This window comes from Neofelis nebulosa, chromosome 14, assembly GCF_028018385.1.
Source record: "Neofelis nebulosa isolate mNeoNeb1 chromosome 14, mNeoNeb1.pri, whole genome shotgun sequence".
NCBI classification, from domain to species: domain Eukaryota; kingdom Metazoa; phylum Chordata; class Mammalia; order Carnivora; family Felidae; genus Neofelis; species Neofelis nebulosa.
The window spans coordinates 18,190,394-18,211,009 of record NC_080795.1 but is presented as its reverse complement, the minus strand read 5'-3'; the positions used below and the strand labels follow the sequence as shown (position 1 = coordinate 18,211,009).

Below are 20,616 nucleotides of genomic sequence, written 5' to 3'. Positions count from 1 at the left end.
TTTAGCTCAAACTGGGGCAAATCATTTGCATTCAGAGGAGGGTCCTGCGCTGTGGAAGGTAATAGAAAGGGAAAGGTCCAAGAAAAGCCAGGGGCCTAAAGCTGTCAAGCAAGAGACAAATAAAAACCTAGAGAGGAGTTACTCAAAGGATGCAGCACCCGGGGAACCCCAGCCATGAGTCAGCACAGGGGAGGCCCAGCCCCTTCTAGGGGAGCCTAATTGAGGATCAGGCTCAGCTGCTGGGCAGTGCGTGCTGCTGCTTCTCGTCCCAAGACCAAGTCTTAATAGCAACTTCCCTTCCTCGGCTGCTTAGACTTTTTTTCACCCCTGTGGCTGGAAAGAAGTGTCACATTTTACTCTTAGCTCTCTCCCCCCACCCCTTCCCAGAGAGCATTTGCCCATGGCGGGGGGGGGGGGGGCGGCACTGTGAGCTCCTTCCAGCCTCGGGTGACTGCTGTAAGTAACTTTCAGCTCCTCTCCTTGTAACACCATGACGTTCCTCCGGAAGCCTAGGAGCCGGACAGCTGCTTTTCTGCCTCTCTCCCTGCTCTTTTTGAAGATTCTGCAACCAGGGCACAGCCACCTTTATAGCAACCGCTACGCTGGGTGAGTGGAGCGACTTTCATTCCCTATATGGCTTTTAGTTGGAGGAGGGGGCTGATTTGCTCCTGAACATGCCTCACTTTTTTCCCCACGTCTGTGGTTTCTGTGTGAATCTGTACACTTTCCTGGTCACCTAACGTAAAATATGCGTGCAGCTCCCGGCTCTTGGGTTTAGCTCACTGAGAGAACGTGACGGTCCCAACTGTAGCTTTTCATACTTCTGATAGTGTGCCAGCCTGTGGCCCGCAGTTGGATGAGATTCTGTCCTTGGAGGAGCCACGGCCAGTATTTGCGGTGTTTGCCTTGGTTGATGCTCCGTAGTAAAGATGCTGTTGTTTCATGTGAACTATGACCTGAAAATGAAGACTTCTTCAGAATTGTACACAGGAGTGGTTGAAACTCCATAGTGATTGAGAACGGTGCGCGAGAGTGTGCGGGCGTACTTGCTAACCTACGGAGTAGTTACTAGATCTTCAAATCTGAACAATGCAAATGAGCCAACTCAAAATAAGCAGAATAAAAGTAGCCAATTGTGAAGCTATTGTATTTTTCTCAAGGGAGGAATTTAAACGGGGAAAACAATGAGGTACCTCCCCACCCCCACACAGGTTAGGGTACTTCATGTTTGCCTCTCATAAGGAGGCCCAGGGCTGCGTATAAAGCAGTGTGACTATGCACTTTATTCTGAAAGCTTGCTGTGGAATATGCGGCAAGCGCTTTGCTCCTATTTGCAGGGGGGTGGTTCTTTGAATCTGGAAGTTAGGGCATTGCTGCATTTTTAAAGCAGGAATGAACCTTCGATGGCTCACCTAGTTCAATTGCATTTTACAGAGGAGGAAAACCAGGTCTTGGATCTTTTGACCCAATCTTACAATAACTACCAGTTGAGGAAAGTTTTTCACCTAGATGTGGACTAGGACCAGGTAGTGCCTGGGATCTTAAGGCAAAGTTGTTGTTAACAGGAATGGTGTAAAGAAGAGTTCAGAAGTATGACCCTGAGAAAGCAAATGTTTCCCTTGCTCAAAGAATCTAAGCACTGCCTTCACTGTGTCTCTTGAATACAGTGCTTGCAGAGGAAAGTTCAGAAAAGCTGCCCTCCATTTTAGGGGGTGTAGGCTGGGGGTGGAGGCATTGGCTGAGATAAGGGCTATAGATAACTCAATCCCCAGTTTTTACACCAGGGTGTTCCCGGGAGGCACAGAAAGGCATGAACATCTGAAGGCTGCTTTCCAGACTCCTAGACACATGGTACAGGCTTTACATTCTGTAATGTCATTGCCCTTGGAGATTTGGGCAAGGGAACCATGTTTAATGACTGGTGGTGCAGGCCCGGCTGTAGAATTTACCGACTCTCCTGGCTGGCGTCAGACCAGATGATAATCTATCTCGGGGCCCGTGTGACCTAGGATTGCTCCTCCATTCAGCTGTGGCCCTGTTCTTCATTATCTCAGTTATGTGGTGTTGACCAAGTTCCCAGACCTGGTTCAGAGGAGCAGGTGTGTGCTCTTCCCTAAGTGCCGCTTAGAGGAAATGAGGCCAATAGTGGAGACTTGGCTTTAGGGTTTGCTACCACTGGAACCTTTCTGGAGGAAGCTGAACTACCTTGTCTGTTCTGCATTGAAAGCCTCAGTTGCTGTTTTCCCTTTGGCTGCTATGTAAGTCCCAAATGTATAAATTACCAAATGTCTGAAAGTTGGAGGAAAAAGCTGAAACACTCAAAACTGAAAGTAGCCTTGTCCATCACTGTGGAAGCCTAGAGTTGCTGTAAAACCAGGAGTGTCTCAGAACACTTCCATCAAAAATGGGTTTTAACTTTGCTTTATTCTCATTCTCTCCTTACCAAAGACAGAAATGCCACTTTGGTTTGGGATTATTTTGCTTTATTTACTCAGGAACTACTTTGTGCAAGTCTAGCTCTTCTGCAAATAAAAACCTGATGAAGGTGCACCTGGGTGGCCAGTCTGTTAAGGGTCTCTTGACCCAGTCAGGGTCTCACTGTCATGAAATTGAGCCTCGCGTCCTGCTTGGATTCTCCCTCCCTCTCGCAATACTTTTTTTTTAAACACTAAAAACCTGATGGATGACCTGGTGGAATAGTTAAGCCCCTATGAGGGGCTCGAACTCCCAAATTGTGAGATCATGACCTGAGCTGAGATCAAGGGTCAGATGCTTAACCAACTGTGCTACCTAGGCACCCCTGGAGCACCCCTATTTCTTGAATGTTAGTAAATCACTTTTGTATGTCTTGGTTGAATCTAATAAGCAATTATCATTTGTGGGACTCTCTACCTGAATAAAACAGAACACTCCAGGCAGACCAGCATGCTTCCTGAGTGCAGCTAATGAGCTCAGTCCTCTTTCTACATAAACTATTAACAGTTGTGTAATGCCAATTGTATAATGCTTAGTAAGTGGCAAATTAAATCATCTGGGGGTGGGGGAGGAATTAGACCAGGAAAACTTGACAAAAGTTAATACCTTTTTAGAGAGCTGTATTACATATTTACAAGAGAAATCTTAATACGTAGAAAAAGAATGAAGCCAAGTACACAAATTTCAAATGGTATTGATGGATACTGTCAGAAGACTTCAGGGATTACAAATCCATAGTCGAACATTTCTGTCTTTAACACCAGTCAGTGGGATTCCTACACAAGCAACACTGCCTTCCCCCCCCCCCCCCCACCCTTGCCATGAATTCCTGGAAGCAGACTATTCGTTCTGTGATTATATCTGAAGCAAAAAAACAAGGATCTTGTGCATCACCTGAAATCTGTGCGCATGTGTGCGTATACTCTAAGACCACGAAACAAATTCTGGAGATGGTGTAAAATCAAAGTGGGTATGATTTTAAGAACTACAGTATCTTCTTCTTGCCAGTCAATGAGCGTAACGTTTAAAAGTCCAGAAGTTCAACTGCCTGGGTTTCCATTTCTGCTTTGCCACTGTTAGTAGCTCTGTTACCTGGGGGCAAGCTCCGTAACCTCTCTGACCCTCCGTTTCCTTATCTGGGATAATGGAGATAATCGGAGAACCTTCCTCAAATTGTGAGGATTGAATGCAATAGGAAGTTATTGTATGGTTCTTGACACTAAGTTAACAGGGTAATAAAGTAGCTAATACTTTCCAATACTTGATATCAACTGTTTTAAAAATTTCTGAACAACCTCATGTAATTCTGGGTATCCCTGTTTTCCAGATAAGCTAAATGAGGTACAGACTGGGTAAAACCCAAGTTCAGAGCTAACTAACCCAAAGTCACTATATGAGCAGAGATCGGATTCTAACCCAGCTGGGCGTGACCTGACAAGCTCTATTTCACACTATCCCCTGTCTGGATACGGGGGAGGGAGAGGGAAAGAACTCTTAAGGAAAACTGAAGGTTTAACCTTGTTTGGGGAACTGCTAGTTTCAGGATAAGGTGTGGATTATGTAGATAAAACTGAAGGTTTAGTTGGGGCTCTTATCTAGGGTGAGGAGTCACTGATGTCTACCTGCTTTTCTAATAAGGGATAGGAAATGGAAGATGAAGGAATTTTAGATGGTCACTACAAAGCACAGAAAGTAGCCATGGATGTGTGCCTTCCTTCAAGTAATACCTTGTGCCAAGAACCGTGACCAACAAAGTCCATGCTGATGGTCTTTGCTTAGTAAAGAAAATAGCCCCACACCCTTAGTAGACAATGTATAAATGTTGTATGGGATGATCAGACTATAAGTATTGAAGTAATCTCTGAACCGAGAAGGGAGGAATAGAAATCTCTTCCAGGCCTTGCCTATTTCTGGTCCCCCAGCCCTGCTATAGCTCAGCTGGGGAGGAGAGAGCATATGTCCTGCTGCCAAGATCTTGAACCCACTGGTATTGATCTGCCTGCCAAGACCTCACACACTCCTTCCTCATTCTGCCCTGCCCATTTTGAAGACCCCTGTCTCTGTGTGGTTATTTCCCCTCTTAGGGGAGCAGCTTCAAGGACTAAGTATCTTTCCCATGACCATAGGTACATGTGTGCAGGACTGGTTCCAGCCCACTAGCCAGCTGGTGCATTCTGCTTAGGGTTCATGCTATACCCACATACCCAGCCCCAACCCTGTTGTCCCCACTGCCACCCCCCACCCTAGTAACTTGTCAACTTCACTAGTCCTTCATGGACATAGGATCTGGAGATGGAAGACTTGAAGGAAATAAAGGGGTGGTAGTGGTTGTTTTAAAGCCATTTGGTCCTTGAAATGCTATAAGCAAGGAGGTTCCCAATTGGGATGTGACTTATTGAAGAGATAACTGAGAAATCCAGTGACTCAGTAGCATAGATTGAATTTCAGAGGCCTTGTATTTTCCACCTTACCTCTCTGGTTATTCCCCTAAATGTCTCAACAGCAGCTTTTTATTCTTAACCCTGGATGGTGGCTTCATTTTAATGTCCTTAACTTCCAGAAACTTGGGGCTAGAGTTGGAGATCAAATTGATTGTGCGAATCTGAGTCCTCCTCTATGTTGGCAGTTAAAGCTCTTTTCTGGTAGGATGGTCAGAAATCCTGATTTGCCCAAGACTGGCAATCTGCTGTTCTGGCCTGGTAATTGGCAATGCCCCATTTCAGTCTGAGCAGGGTCCTTATTTGGATGGTAAATCATGGGTTCAGCCTTCTTATTCACTATATTTTCCTTTTTAATGAGCTTTACTTCACGTCCTCAACTACTCAGAGCAAATTTAGCTCCTTATATTCCTATAAAAAGTATCCTACTTGTCCTTGCCTCTCCTTTGCAACAGCTACCAGTTGTGTTCAGTATTTCCTTATCTCAGCCTAGATTAAGGTAGTTTTCTCCTGATCTACCTTTAGTCCATTATCACACTGATGATCTTCCTAAAATAAGACTGTGTTTCTCTTTTAGTCCAAGATCTGTGGCTCCCTGTTGCCAACCACATCAAATCTAGAATCCTTTGCCTGGCCTTCAAGGCCTCTTTGTCAGTCTCTCTGGTCCTCTTGTCTTGATTTCACTCTTCCTCAGCCTCGAGACTCCTCTATATCAGGTCAGAGAAATAGCTTCAGCATTGCTTCATCCTTAAAACAGGTAGGCTCCATTCATCATGAGTGCCTAAAGCAAGAATGAGCCATCTCAGATCATGAATGATAGATTGAAATGTGTGTGATACAGATTTGGGGCATTAGGAATTAAGGATGTACAGTGGGTTTTAAGGCTGGTTTTGAACCTATTCTTCACAAGTCAGCATGTGGCCAATAAAATAGTTCTTCAGTATTCTCTGGAAGTTCCTTTGAGTTCTTGGCCCTTATAAACGGGAGAATAACTTTAGTTTTCCTTCTGCATTAGATCAAAGTGCAACTTGTAGGTGCTGGTTATCAGCTGTTTATACCCAAAGCTTTATTCCCTGCAGTCTCCTCTGTGTGTTGAGGCCTCTTGCTTTGCTTGCAATGCTGCAGGTCTCTATTCCTCTGACCTGAGCTCCCCATGGAGTACTGCCTGTCTGGGATCTGCATTCCCTCTGTCACTGAGCTAGTAGAGAAGTGTTTTATGTGCTTCTGGACCACTTTCTCCTTGGAGCCCAATCTGATAATGGAGCCTTTATTGTATGGCACCCAGATACATTCTGGGTAATACCATTAAGCATAATCACTTCCACTCCCTGAAAAGCCAGGAAGGAGGTTACTATTTCAGAACTTCAGTCTATATTGTAAAAGCTACATAAAGCATTAAATTTTTTTGCCTGTGTAAATGGAACCACTGATCAGAGAATGTATTGTGACTTGTTATGTTCATTATGAGCACTCAGATGACTGGTTTATAGGATTAGAATTTGCATTGCCAAACATCCCTGCCCAATTTGCCTCTGGGCATCAGCTTCTTAGGATAAAGTAGAATGTAAACTATGAAGTTTTCAGGTAGTTCTGGGTAGTAAATTTCATAAATGATTTTACTAAAAGTTCAAGCAAACTTCTAAGTGGCTGTCTTCGGCAAAATTACTGTTTTTCGAAGTACATGGAGGAAAAAAAAAATAGTAAAATATTTTTTTTCTCCATGTACTTTGGAAATAGTAAAATATTATCTGTTATTGAGGATACTGTGGAGTTGTAGGTTTCTTTTTCTGTAACCCCAAATCTCGATGGTTTAAACAAGAAATTTCTTCTTTAGAAATTCATGCGGGTATAGTTGGTGGTACCAGAGAACTAGGCTCTCTGTCCTGTCTCTCTGCTACGCTCAACACTCCCAAGTGTGATTCAGTGAATCTTCGAGCTCTTGGAGTCCAGCCAGCAGGCCCATAGAAAGGGTCAGTCACTCTCCTTTAAGACAACAGTCCTTTAATGTCCCTCCCTACTGGCCACAGTTGATTAGAGGCCTTTGGCTGCATAGAAGACTATGAAATAATGGCTGGAGGTGGAGAAGGGGGGTGTTGGGGAGAACACACTAGGAAATCAGCATCTCTCCATGGTCACCCTGATACTTAATAACTACCAACCCATTTTCCCTTCTACTTGGTTCTTCTAAAGTAGTGTATCCAGATGGGCTTCTATAATTCTGTACTTCACGTGGATTCAAAATGTGCATTTTTATTCTGTAAATGGTTTTGAAGTCCGTGTCAGAACTGAAAGAGACCACAGAATAAGAGCTCAGTCCCCTTACTGAATATGTGGAGAAGCTCAGCTTCAAAATAAGATTTGCAGAGCTGGGCGGGACTTGTAGCATTCCTAACTGTTAAACAGTTTGGTGAATCCAGAAATCTTAGTCTTCCCTATTCCCTAGGGTTATTGGGGATGAAGTAAAGGGATTTGGCAAGGCTGAGAAGTGCTTAATGAGGGAGGATTTCATTTCCATAAATATTTGTAGTGTATCTGGCCCTCTGCTCATCTGGGACTACAGATAAAGGAGCAGCTCATGTGCATGGCGTAATGAGTAACTTGGGCAAGTAAACAATTCAACTCTGGCATCACTGTGCCCACAGACAAAACTCTGTGCTGACCAAGTACAGGAGAGGGTCACTTAATCTAGGACAAAGAGTGGAGAAAGTCAAAAAAGCCTCTTTGGCTGTGAGAGGAGTTAAGATAAGAATCTGGAATCAAAGTCAATTATTAAATATGCAAGATATTTTACATTTTTCTTTTGAATGATTGGGAGTCCAAGGACCTGGCTCTCCTCTCGGTCATAAAGAACAAATAGAAATTAGGTTAAGGCTTTCGAGGCACTGAGAATATATTTCCTGTGCAAAGAACTACGGGTGAGCATTCAGTCCAAGTCTAGAAAATCAGAGTAATTATGGCCAAAATGCCATTTCTCTGGGAGGGAGGAGAGGTGAGGTAAGCCTTCAAGGTCATGAAACCCTTTATGTCCCATAATATGGAGTTCTGGTTTCTCCCAAAGATGACAGGGTGCTAATCAAGAGTTTTACAAAGGAAATTTAGAGGACTTTTTTTCTTCCTCCTGAAGAAAGCTCCCTCTGCCATCATTGAGAAGGGAAGACTTGAAAGCTAAAGATTTGGAGCCAAAAGAATGGATATCCTAGTAACCACAGCAATACGTGGCAGAGCCTGGCTTCTGACAGTAATCAAAAGGAAAGGAGGGAACCAATTAAATAATTACATAGTTTTCACAATTGGGTAACTAAAGGAGATAAGCAGAAATAGTGTAAAATGATCCTTAGGATTGGGTAACAGAACTGAGCTCTTTGCAGAGAAGGTAAATACTTCAGCTCTGTAGTTTGAGGTAACTATAAAGTGCCCAACTGAATAGATGGCTCTGAAGCTCAAGAGCTTTCTAGGCTGTGGAATATATGCCAGTAACTTATGTATAAATATAATTTCTTAACCACAAGTGTATAACGGAACATCTAGGAAGCACTCATTACATGAAGAACAAAGTGCCAAAACCAAGGTGGAACCAGGTAGTGGGGTTGAGGGGTGGGACAGCCAGTCAGAGAAACAAAATAGAAAGGCCAATAAAGAAACCCAGGGAAATATTCTAGAAAGGTGAGGCCAGTCACATTAAATACAACAAAGCAGTATCCATTGGCTTGGCCATTAAAGACCTCAAATCGTATTCTCCTTAGAGGTGCTCTTGGTGGAATGAATGGTGAGGGAAATCCAGAGCATAAGTTGAACAAATGGTATGTGAGAAAATCAGGGAGTGTAGACTGTAATTTCAAGAAGCCTATCCATGAAGTGGGAAGTAGGAGTAGAGACTTGACAACCAGAGGAACGGGTTTTGTTCCTGCTTTTACTAAAGGTAGGGGAGTATGTCCATGTTTCATGTCAGGTGGTAGGAATGAGAAGAGCAACACTATACATAAGAAATGGAGTTGGGTTGGGGCGCCTGGGTGGCGCAGTCGGTTGAGCGTCCGACTTCAGCCAGGTCACGATCTCGCGGTCCGTGAGTTCGAGCCCTGCGTCAGGCTCTGGGCTGATGGCTCGGAGCCTGGAGCCTGTTTCCGATTCTGTGTCTCCCTCTCTCTCTGCCCCTCCCCCGTTCATGCTCTGTCTCTCTCTGTCCCAAAAATAAATAAAAAACGTTGAAAAAAAAAAAAAAATTTAAAAAAAAAAAAAAAAAAAAGAAATGGAGTTGGGTCTCCTCTACACTGGGTTAGCTGGCTTCTTTCCTCTTTTTTTTTTTTTTTTTTTTTTTTTTTTTTTAAGTCCTGGTCCTATGAAGACCTAAATGACCTGATAAAAGATTGTTTTGTTTTTTAAATTTAAATTTTATAGTGCAGAGCATTCCCATACACCCTTTACCCAGTGTCCTCTGTTAACATATTACAAAATGAAGTACTTTGTAAATTGGGATATAAACTAGGGTATTAAGTAAATTGTCTAATACTAGTTGGAAAGGCTCTCATGTAGGTAACCAGTTATAAAATTGATTCATCTTCTTGGGACTGAAAGATCTGTGAGAATGTCTCCGTGTCCTCTTAGCCAAAAAATGGGGCTCCTTTCTCCCTCTTCCTGTCAGTTACCTAAGGATTGGAGGTCCTCTTCCATCGTTTCAGTCCTTCCATCCTTCCTCCTCCCACTACGCTTAGCAAGTACCAGCGATACCAATGATGCCTTATTCCTTATCCCCAAGGAGGGTTAGAAGTACTCAAAGTAGAGTGAGCAGCAGGGTCTGTTTCTTGAGGGCTGAGGTTTTAGTCCAACGATGTGAATGGATCATGAAAATGTGACTGTATCAGGTGGACCACCCTCTTCCTACTCTTCCTGGACCTTTAACATACACATTGTATTTTGTTTTTCTGTTTGTTTCAAGTTTATCTTTCTAAAGACCCAGACGGCGTGAGTGGGGGAAGGACAGAGAGGGAGGAGAGACTCCTAAGCAGGCTCTGCGCTATAAGCACAGAGCCCAACGTGGGGCTCAAACTCTCAAAACTGCAATATCATGACTTGAGTGAAACTGTGAGTCAGATGCTTAAGCAACTGAGCCACCCAGGTGGCTTTTCTATTTTTATAGAAGGCACTTCAGCCTTCTATTGCCAACTGCTAAATGATAGAATGTGTGGTACCATAGAGGTTTCCTCAGCAGATGCTTATTTTTGCACTTCACCTGTGACCACTTGTACTTGTGACCTCATTTGCCATGTTTTCACATCCCCTATCTACCTTCTAGGTTTTCTTATCTAATTCATGAATCCTCTAAATGTCTAAGTTCCCACTTGAGATTTTTGTGAATGTAATGAAGACACCGTTTGTAGTATGATAGGCTGTAATAAGACCCTAACCATATCAGTCCTTTTTCCACGGAAAGTATGTGTGGATGATGTGATTGCAATTTACTTGGCATCAAAATTACTAAACATATGGAAGTTTAGAGGCATTTGGGACAAGCCTGTGTAGCAAGATGTTTGGAGTAAGAAACTTGCTGAAAAAATTTATTCTATGCCCTTGACTTACAGGACAGAAAAGCAGGACACGGGGAACTGGACTCCCCCGTGTGAATTTTCAGGTCTCTGTCAGTAAAAGGGGAATGACTGCAAATGACAAGTAGAAAATCATCTTAATAGACCATTGGATAGAAAAACTACTTCTGCGTTTCAGAGAGAAATACAGCCTGCCTGGCTTCCTTTGCCTAAAATGAGGGTGTTCATCCCCTCAGAACTTAATTTGCCTTCATAATCGTTCTTGTAAAACCTCCCCAGTTAATTCAAGCCCTTACTCTACTTCACCTCCCTTCCTCCCATCCCGGACCCCAAACCTTTTGCTAATAAGAGCAGAGATGCATAGCATTACTGAGGAGATGGAGGTGATGTGGGTGTAGAGCCTGAGTTCTCTCAGCTTCCATCCTCTCTAACTCAAACCACATAGGTCCCTGTCCCACCTCTTTCCAAGACCATTTCTGTTATTCAGTCAACACTGTTTTTTCAAAGTATAGTTGACAGTGCCATTAACTTCAGGTGTACAACATCGTGGTTTGGCAAGTTGACACCTTACGCTCTGCTCTTCAGAGCAGGTGTAGCTACCATCTGTCGCTGTACAATGTTGTTACAATATCATGAACTATTTCCCTATGCTGTGCATGTCATCCCAGTGACTTCTTTATTCCATACCAGAAGCCTCCAGAAGCCTTGCCCTTTCACTCATAGTGCCCATCCCCCACCCCTCCCTTCTGGCCATCATCAGTGTGTCCTCTGTATCTGAATCTGTTTCCAACGCATAAGTGAAATCAGCTTTTTTTTTTTTTTTTTTTTTTTTTTTTTCTCTAACTTCTTTCACTTAGCATAATAACCTTTAGGGCCATCCATGTTGTGAATGGCAGGATTTCCTCCATTTTTTTGACAAATATTCCTGTGTGTGTACACATCACATCTTAATGCACAATGGGGTTGTTTCCATATCTGGTCTATTCTGAATGTTGTAATAAGTGCAGGGGTACATCTATCTCCTTAGTATATTCCTTTTCTTTGAGTAGATCTCTAGAAGAATTACTGGGTCATAGGGTATTTCTATTTTCTGAGAACCCTCCATAGTTTCTGAAAACTATGGTGCATAGCTATTCCAGTGTACATTCCCACCAATAGCACATGAGGGTTCCCTTTTCTCCACACTCGCACCGACACTTGTTACATCTTTTTGATTTTTAGCCATCCTGATAAGTGTGGGGTGAGCTCTCAATGTGATTTTGATCTGCATTTCCCTGATTAGTCATGTTGAGCATCTTCTGTGTCTGTTGGCTACCTATAGGTCATCTTTGGAGAACTGTATATCTAGGTTCTCTGCCTATTTTTAATCGGATTATTCTGGGATAATCCCAGCACCAAGTGGGCACGGTTGCAACTGAGCTATTGATGGTTAGTACTTTTTTTTTTTTTTTTTTTTCTTCTCCTCCCCCTTCAAATAACCCTCTATTTCCTTTTTCTTTATCTCCAAAGATGACCCAGATTATCCTGGGATTCTGTGGAGTTGTATTCTCAATGGGTTACTATCTAAAATACATAATGGGAAGAGATCACATGCAAGTTTCTTCCCCCATTCAGTAGGTTGCCTTCTCCTGTTGATGGTTTCCTTTGCTGCACTAAGCATTTCATTTTGGTGGAGTCCTAATAGTTTTTGCTCTTGTTTCCCTTGTCTAAGGAGACTGATCTAGAAAAATACTGCTAAGGCTGACATCAAAGAAATTACTGCCTAGGTTTTCTTCTAAGATTTTTATGGTTTTCAGGTCTCCTATTTAGGCCCTCAATCTGTTTTTTGAGGGTGTGTGAGTGGAAGTGGTCCATTTCATTCTTTGTTAAATAGCTGACCAGATTTCCCAGCACCATTTGCTGAAGAGACCATCTTTTTCCCATTGTATATTCTTTCCTCCTTTGTCTGTAGGCCACGTAAGTGTGGGTTTATTTCTGTGTTCTCTACTGTTGTGTTGCTCTTGCCCGTTTTTGCCCTAGTACCGTACGGTTTTGATTACTATAGTTTTGTAGTATATCTTGAAATCTGATCTTGTGATCTCTCCAGTTTTGTGTCCCTTTCCCCCTCCCTGCCCAAGATTGCTTTGGCTATTTGGGTGTTCTGTGGTTCCATATAAACTTTAGTATTCTAGCTCTGTTTAAAAAAAAAAAAAAAAAAAAAAAAAATGTTGATAGGGATTGCACTGAATCCATAGATTGCCTTGGGTAGTATGGACACTTCTTAACGTTTTTCCAATTCATGAGCATGGAATGTGTCTTTATTCAGTGGTAGTTTTTAGAGGACAGGTGTTTTACCTCTTGGACTAAATTAATTCTAGGGGTTTTGTTTGATACTAGTCAACACTATGAGTGCCAACCATGTGCCCAGTACTACTTTAAAACCTAAGAACACAGAAATCTAGGTGCTCGGAATGACAGCATTGCTTTAGGCACTAGTGAATAAATCCCTCCTGGATTTACATTCTAATTAGATGACAAAAAATTAAACCATAGTGCTAAGATAAAGATTATGAAGATAAAGTGTAGATCAGGGATAAAGAATGTCAAGAGAAAAGAATAAAAGCCTAGGAGCCATGTGAATATCTGAGGATAGAAATTTCCAGGCAGAGGAAATAGCAAATAGAAATGGCAAATAGCCTGTTTGCCATATATCCTTCGACATTGGTCCTCAGACAAGCAGCATCAGCATCACCTGGGAACTTCTTAGAAATGCAGATTTTCATGTCACCCACTAATCCCCTCCCCCAACTCCCTGTGAGGAAACTCCTGGGGTGGGGGCACCTGGGTGGCTCAGTCAGTTAAGCTTCTGACTTTGGCTCAGGTCATGATCTCCCAGCTCGTGGGTTCAAGCCCTGCTTCAGGCTCTGTGCTGACCGTGCAGAGCCTGGAGTCTGCTTCAGAATCTGCCCCACATTAAAACAAAAAAAACTTCTGGGGTGGATCTAGCAATATGGGCTTTAACATATTGTAAGCGTAATGTTGGAGAACTCCTGTGGAAAACAAGCACCAAGTGGGCATGGCTGCAACTGAGCTATTGATGGTAGTAGTTACTCTTCCCCCCCCCCACCCCTCCCTTTCAAATAACTCTTTTTTTTCTTTGTACTGTAAAACCTTTCACAGTCCCTTCCACCTCTTCCTCTGTGACCCACAATTCTGGGTAATCCCTCCTTTTCCCTCCCTCTGGAGCCTGCCTGCCTTTCATGAGCCAGTTCAAACACTACTCCTCAAACAGGGGTTCCTTGATCCCACCAATCAGCTGTGATTGCTCCCCCTCAGTGATCCCATAGTACTCGATCTGTCCTTGAGTGCAATCACCAACAGACTGCTGGGTATTAGTAGCTTCTGGTGGGTGTCCTATCCTTCCTTTTCAAGGAAGAAAATTGTTGTACAAGCAAGTTGAAAATAAGGTGCTAGATTTCCTTTGTATTCTACCAGTCTCTAAATAGTATTTGGCATGTTCAGTAGAAGTTTAGGTGAATGGAAGGGGGAAGGCAGGCAAGGAAGGAAACTAATAAATTTAGGAATTCAACTGCTGACATTTGCAGGCAGTTCTGCCAGACCAGATTTCATAATGATAAAGACAGTAGTGAGAAATAGAAACCATTTGCCCCCCTCAGGGCTGCGGGGGGCAGCGGGGGGGGGGGGATGTGGGGATCTGGAGAGCTGCCACTTCTATGTACCTTTGCGTGATATTCCCCACTCTCCTGTCATTGTCTCCCTGTTCCATGCATTTCAGGTATCACTCAAATGGTTACCCAATTTCGGTCACAGATATTTTGCTTCTCAGCCTCTTAAAATTTGTTTTGAACAGCATTGAATTTTAGGGAGATTTGAGGCCAAGCTGCTATTTCCTGTATAGTTGCCAGAATGGGCACCAGCTGGTCAACTTTTGTTAGCCATTGCCATTTTACCAAATTTAGAGAAGTAATCCTTGACTTTGTCATTTTATTCTCTAAGGAAAACCTGTGAACTCCTTTAAAATTACACAGGACTTCTAAGTCCTCAATTCATGTTGAGTTTAACCTCTTGAGTCTTTGAATAATTTTTGTGAACCAAAGGCCTTCCATTTTATCTCCGATTTTTATGGTACATGTATTTCCTTTTAGCTCCTCTTTGTCTAACTGCAGTAAGAATGTAAGTTTGCAGTTCCTATACTGTTACCCCGTTCAGATCTCCATATAAATTCTAAGCACCACAAAAACCAAATGGCCCTGGAGAATACAGGTTGGCTTCCTTTAAAATAAGTCTAACAATTGGGCGCCTGGGTGGCTCAGTCTGTTGAGCGTCTGACTTGGGCTCAGGTCATGATCTCGCAGTTCGTGACTTCGAGCCCTGCATCAGGCTCTGTGCTGACAGCTCAGAGCCTGGAGTCTGCTGCTTCAGACTTTGCGTCTCCCTCTCTCTCTCTGCCCCTTTCCTTCTTATGCTCACTCGCGCTCTCTATCTATCTCTCTCTCTCTCTCTCTCTCTCTCTCTCTCTCTCTCTCAAAAGTGAATAAACGTTAAAAAAAAAATTTTTTTAATGTAACAATGAAAATTTGAACAGACAGAATTGATCAAATAGAGTGCCATGTGGTTCAAAGTGTCCTCAAATTTACAGCATTTAAGTGGAGTTCAGCATGTTTCTCATGGCAGTATTCAAGTTTTAGTAAAATCTGAATGTCTAGCTAGAAATTGTGAGGAAATTGGTCTCTGTGAGGATTTGTATCTGTCAAAGTCTGACTTGAGCTAAGGAGTTGTGGAAGAAGATGAGGACCAACTGAGAAATGGTAAGAAGGTCCCAAGGTTGGAGAATTACCTTCCAGTTGTGAAAATGGTTTCTCCAGAAAACATGACCTGCCAAATGACTTGCCATCATCTTGGCCTTTGTGCGCGCATGTGTATGTGAAAAAGCATTTGTTTTTGTCCTTTAATGAAACTTCCCTATAGAACATCTACAGGATGAATAGCTTACCATGGGCCCAGCAACTGGTAGGTTGGTTCTTTCTAGAAAAGGCCTCTTTATGAGGGGGGAAAAAAAGTTAAATGCTAAAATGGAATTACCAATTCAACCAACTCCCCCTGCCCCCCCCCGCCCCCATTAAGTATTTCTAAACCAGTGTAAAGATGCAAAACCAATATAATGGCCCAGTCTCATTTCTGTAACAGTAAGATTGCTATAAATAAAGAATGACTTAAATACTTAAAAGCTTTTATATTTAACACATGCCACTTATTTATAGGTTATTCAGATTCTGGTAAATGCATTGCATCGTTAAGTATTACTCCTAATATTCTTCTCATAGTACAATGGAAATCAGTTCATTTTGCCCCACCTAAAAGTACCGGTTAACTTCAAAAAAATAAAAACAAAAGTGGGGCCCATGACAATCATGCACCCTAAGTGGTAAGACGCGTAAACTCTCCTTACCTGCTATCACTATGAAGGATAACATAGTCCTTAGTTTTTCAAATGGTAATTGGTATCTCTCAAACTTTGTGGAGCACCTTATATTCTTAACCAACTGGTTTTAATTAGGCTGAGAAGCTTACAGTGGTGCCCATTTAAACCTTTGACTAAGGCTTGCATGCCTGCCTTTTTTTTTTTTTTTTTTTTTTTTTTTTTTTTTTTTTTTTTTTTTTTTTTTTTGCCTTTAATAGAGGCAAATAATTGTTTTCTTCCCTGGTGTGTATTTTCCAGAATATCCCTTAACTTTCTCCAGAGGTCTCCGAATGCTCTTCAGTAGTACTTCTCACTTTGCGCTGTAATTGTTACTTTTTTTTCCTTCCTGACTAACCTATTCTTTGGGAATAAAGAACCTCTTAAGTTTGATCTCTACACAAACTGCCAATACCTGTAAGTTTGGTTACTTTTCTACCCACTGAAGTTGAACCACACTAAGGTACCAATATCCGTCTATCTGAAACAATTTCATATGGTTCAACCTAGTATAAGCTTTGAGAACTTTTTTCTTGCTGTGGAAATACTAGCAGTTTACATGCAGTTTTTCCATTGAAATACCAAGAATTCATCAAGTTTACAGTGTATTTCCAGAGCTTCTCAAACTTGGAGCAGATGAATCCCCAGGGGATCTTAACATGCAGACTTGGCTTCAGGAAGACTGGGGTAAGGCCTGAGATTCTGCATTCCTAACAAGCTCCCAGGTGGGGCCCATGCTGTGGTTCACGGACCATGCTTAGAATAGCATGTTCTGGACTAAAGTATGAGGAGTTGACATGTAAATTCTAGATCTGCTATTAGCTATCTGACTTGGTCACTTAATTTTTCTGGGCCTTTCTGTAACATGCAGAGATTCAGTTAAATGGTCTATTCCTTCCAAGTCCAAGGATCTGCTCAGATCCTATTTAAGTGACTAGAGTATACAGCATAAGGGTTAGGAGCCACCAGCTCAATCCTCAGCCTGGGGTTAAGCATCCCAGCTTTTCCACTTACTGTGTAACCTTAGAGAGTTACCTAATCTCTGTGCCTCATTTTCCTCATCTGTAAGACTGAACTAACATTAAATGTATATGTGGAGTGTTTAGGACCGAGCCTAACACATAAACATAAGCTATTTTCAACACTAATATATCCTCTGTAGTGTCATTTCTAACAAGCTTTCCTAAGGGAATAACCTGAAATGTGAGCAAATACTTAGTGTATGGAAAGAGGTTTATCACCAATTTCATCAAAACCTAGGAAGCTACATCTATTTTCAACAATATGAAAAGGGTTACTTACATATTATGGTACATATTATGGAATGTGCCTATTATAAGGGTTCAAGATGCAATTTGAAATGGTGAGAAAACAGGATGTAGAACTGTTCTAACAGGTCAAGTTGAGGATTTCTTATCTGGTTAACTGGGGGGAAATGCCCTAAAATATTAAGTGATTGTTATGACCCAAGTAACAGGTGACTTTTTTCTTCCTATATTTATGAATTCTATATGAAGTACGAACAACTTACATTCAGCAAAAAACTAATCTTTAACATGTGTAAATCTCCCCATCCCGCAACAATATAGTAAGGATTTCAGCTTCTGTTGTGCCAAAACAGTTCCAGAAGCATTACAAATAAAAATCAGAAGTCAGTCACTTAATAACACAGCACTCAGTGCCAAACTAATGACTGAAAAGAAAAACGGACATGCTCATTTTTTTAAGTTCTGAGCAAAAATGAGATGGTTGGGTATTGAAGCATTAAATGGCCAAAGCGGCTGCCTTGCTGAGTGTCACAGAGATACCGGGGAAACTGGAAAACACAGGAGCAGGACTTGAGACTTTGCAGTTTAGAATAATGTCGGAAACAACCAGCATCGTAGTGGTATGTGTGTTTAAGTAGACTTTCAAATAGAAATTTGGTGGTCTCCATACCACACGGATTCAATTTGTATTTAGGTTTTCATTTAGAAGGTAACAAAATGGGTCAGGAAAAACACATTTGAAGTGACTGGAGGGAAAATCCATTATACTTTTTAGATCTATTCCTTAGATGTATTTTTTTTCCCAGACTGAGCTAGCCCATTCTTATCTTGAGAAACTCAGGAAAAATACTTGCTGGTAGTCTTCTTAACCATCAGTTTCTCTTTAAAGCTGCCATGATCATAACTGGAACCTAGTCTAGGTTGAATGTCTTCTGATTTGCCAAAGAAGATTGGGGGCTATTTCATCTTGTCTCTGTAGGACATGGATTGAGAAGAAAGTTTGCATAAACTTTTCTATGCCACTGTCAGACAAAATTCCTCATCCTTAATTCATACTTTTCAGTACTTTGCGCTTCTCAAGTTGTGAGTAGACCTCCTCTGATTTATGGATGTTTCTCTCCCTTCCCAGTAATCTCAACCTGAAAACTAGAAGAAAAAGAATGTCTGAATACTACTTTTCAATCACTGGCAAATCATTTTTCTTTGCCTCTCACTCCTGCATTCTAGAACCTTGATTCCCTTGATTAAAGGGATTTCTGCCTTTTAAAACCCAGGCGTTTTCTTAAAGAAAATTGGAAAGATTAGCTTTGCAGCTAACTTTGTGACTGATTGCAGTGTAACTCTGGGTAACAAATTGTCATACAGAAAAAAATGGTCTAACACCTATCAACACTTTTTCATCCTTTAACTTCTGTGTATGTTTTATAATGTAGTGGTATTAAAGACATGTAGGTAAGTTAAGCACAGTAACCTGCCTTGTCTGTGGAAGTATGTTCCAAGACCTTCATTGGAGCCCTGAAACTGCAGATCGTACTGAACCCTTCATATACTAGACCTATTTTCCTGTACATAAATACCTGTTAAAGGTAAACTTCCAAATTAAGTACAATAAGAAGTGGAAAATAAACCGAATTGAATTACATACACTGTAATAAAATATGAATGCAGTCCCTCTAAACACTGTACTGTAATCACTCTTCTTGTAATGGGAGACCAACTGCCTCTGAGATAACTTGAAGTGGGGTCAATGACCCTGGGCATTGTGAAGTCACTATGAACACTACTGACCTTTCTGAGGATTTGTCAGGATTATCTGCTTCCAGACCAGTTGGTTGCAGGTAACTGAAAACATGGATAAGGGGAGAGTACCATATGTAGAAACTATTGTGAGCATGCCCATTCATGGAGTTCTGAAAAATGATGGAATTTTGAGATCACCACTTTCAAGTCTGCCAACAAAAGCATAATACTGGAACCTATATTTATCAAATTCTCACTGAGCTCCTATATGTCCCAAGTTGTTCCAGATGTTAGGAATCCATAGGCCTAGGAATAAATAAGGTGGGCAAAGCCCCAATTCTTGTGAAGCCCGAACAAGAGCTGGACCATGTACGAGTGAACAAAGAGGCATGATCTAAGCTACTGTGACTTTCACTTATTCAATGTAGGTTTGTTGATTATCTGCTATGAGCCTAGCACTGTGCTAAGCATCCCACAAAAAAATGTCCTTTCATTGTGTTTATACTCCACTTGAGGTGGCAGACCTTAATTACAACTGTGATAGAAAAATATTAGGGTACTACCTATTCAGGGGAGGCAGGAACTAATAAGGCAGAAAGGTCTTTTTGAGGATGTTATTCAAGGCAGGGCTTTGAATGATGCTGATTTACTGAAGTAGCTTTATAGCAGAAGGTAGTTGGTAAGAGATGTGCTGTCTCCAAGTAAGGGATAAGGAGCAAGGGGTCTCTGATGCTCCCACCGATCAGATTATTTTTAACTGTAGATTTAAAGAAGATTCTGGTCCAAAGACTGCTATCTAATACCTTAGGCCTTACAAAGTACTTGCAAACTCTCAGGTGTTCCACATCTACACTGGAATATAAAGAAGTGCTTTAAATCCTGTATATAAAAGCAACACAAGTGCCTTTTTTTAAATTTTTAATGTTTATTTTTGAGAGGGGGAAGGGACAGAGAGGGACACACAGAATCCAAGGCAGGCTCCAGCCTCTGAGTTGTCAGCACAGAGCCCGATGTGGGGCTCAAAATTACGAACTGCAAGATCATATCCTGAGCTGAAGTCGGATGCTTAACCGACTGAGCCACCCAGGTGCCCCCACAAGTGCCTTTCCTAAACTCAATTTCTAAACTATAAAACTGGATGTGATCCTTCCACTGTAGGGTATACCTGAAATTGTGAATGGTGCTCAGTGGGGCTCTCTGCTTCGTGTACAGAATTTTCTGAATATTCGTTATGGACTTGAAGAGACCGTGGGGCTGCTGGGAGTTGGCTGTAGACTTGAAAGGGAAGGCTGGAGGGAAATGTCAAAAGGAAACTCAAAATGTGATTAGTAGGTGTATGAAGCTTACCAAAGACCACACACCACCTGAGGAAATCAGACCCAAGTGCCAAGAGGCTCTATAGGCAGAGAACAGGTGGGAGGAGGGGGCACCTCATTTAGGAGACCCACCTCCTATTCAACAATCTGATGTAAACATGTACTCTGTATTTTATTTTATTTTTAAAATTTTTTTTTCAACGTTTTTAATTTATTTTTGGGACAGAGAGAGACAGAGCATGAACGGGGAAGGGGCAGAGAGAGGGAGACACACAGAATTGGAAACAGGCTCCAGGCTCCGAGCCATCAGCCCAGAGCCTGACGCGGGGCTCGAACTCACAGACCGCGAGATCGTGACCTGGCTGAAGTCGGACGCTTAAC

The 20,616-nt window shown here is 42.0% G+C and overlaps 1 protein-coding gene and 1 long non-coding RNA gene across 3 annotated transcripts in view; one reads left to right on the top strand and one right to left on the bottom strand.

Moving 5' to 3' along the window:
* Positions 1-20,616, top strand: part of CPA6 (carboxypeptidase A6) — a 541,179-nt gene that overhangs the window by 213,912 nt on the left and 306,651 nt on the right. Inside the window, exon 1 of one of the 2 annotated variants that reach the window (XM_058699769.1) lies at positions 233-606. The exons of the other annotated variant lie outside the window; for it this stretch is intronic. Within the exon in view, the coding sequence (XP_058555752.1) occupies positions 491-606 (116 nt within the window). The 5' untranslated portion in view covers positions 233-490. Of the gene's footprint in view, positions 1-232; positions 607-20,616 lie in introns of those variants that run through there. 2 annotated transcript variants of the gene reach the window in all.
* Positions 17,444-18,922, bottom strand: LOC131495007 (uncharacterized). The gene is made up of 2 exons (XR_009253714.1): positions 18,825-18,922; positions 17,444-18,325 (listed from the first exon to the last, which is right to left on the bottom strand). It is a non-coding gene; the product is annotated as an uncharacterized LOC131495007 (long non-coding RNA).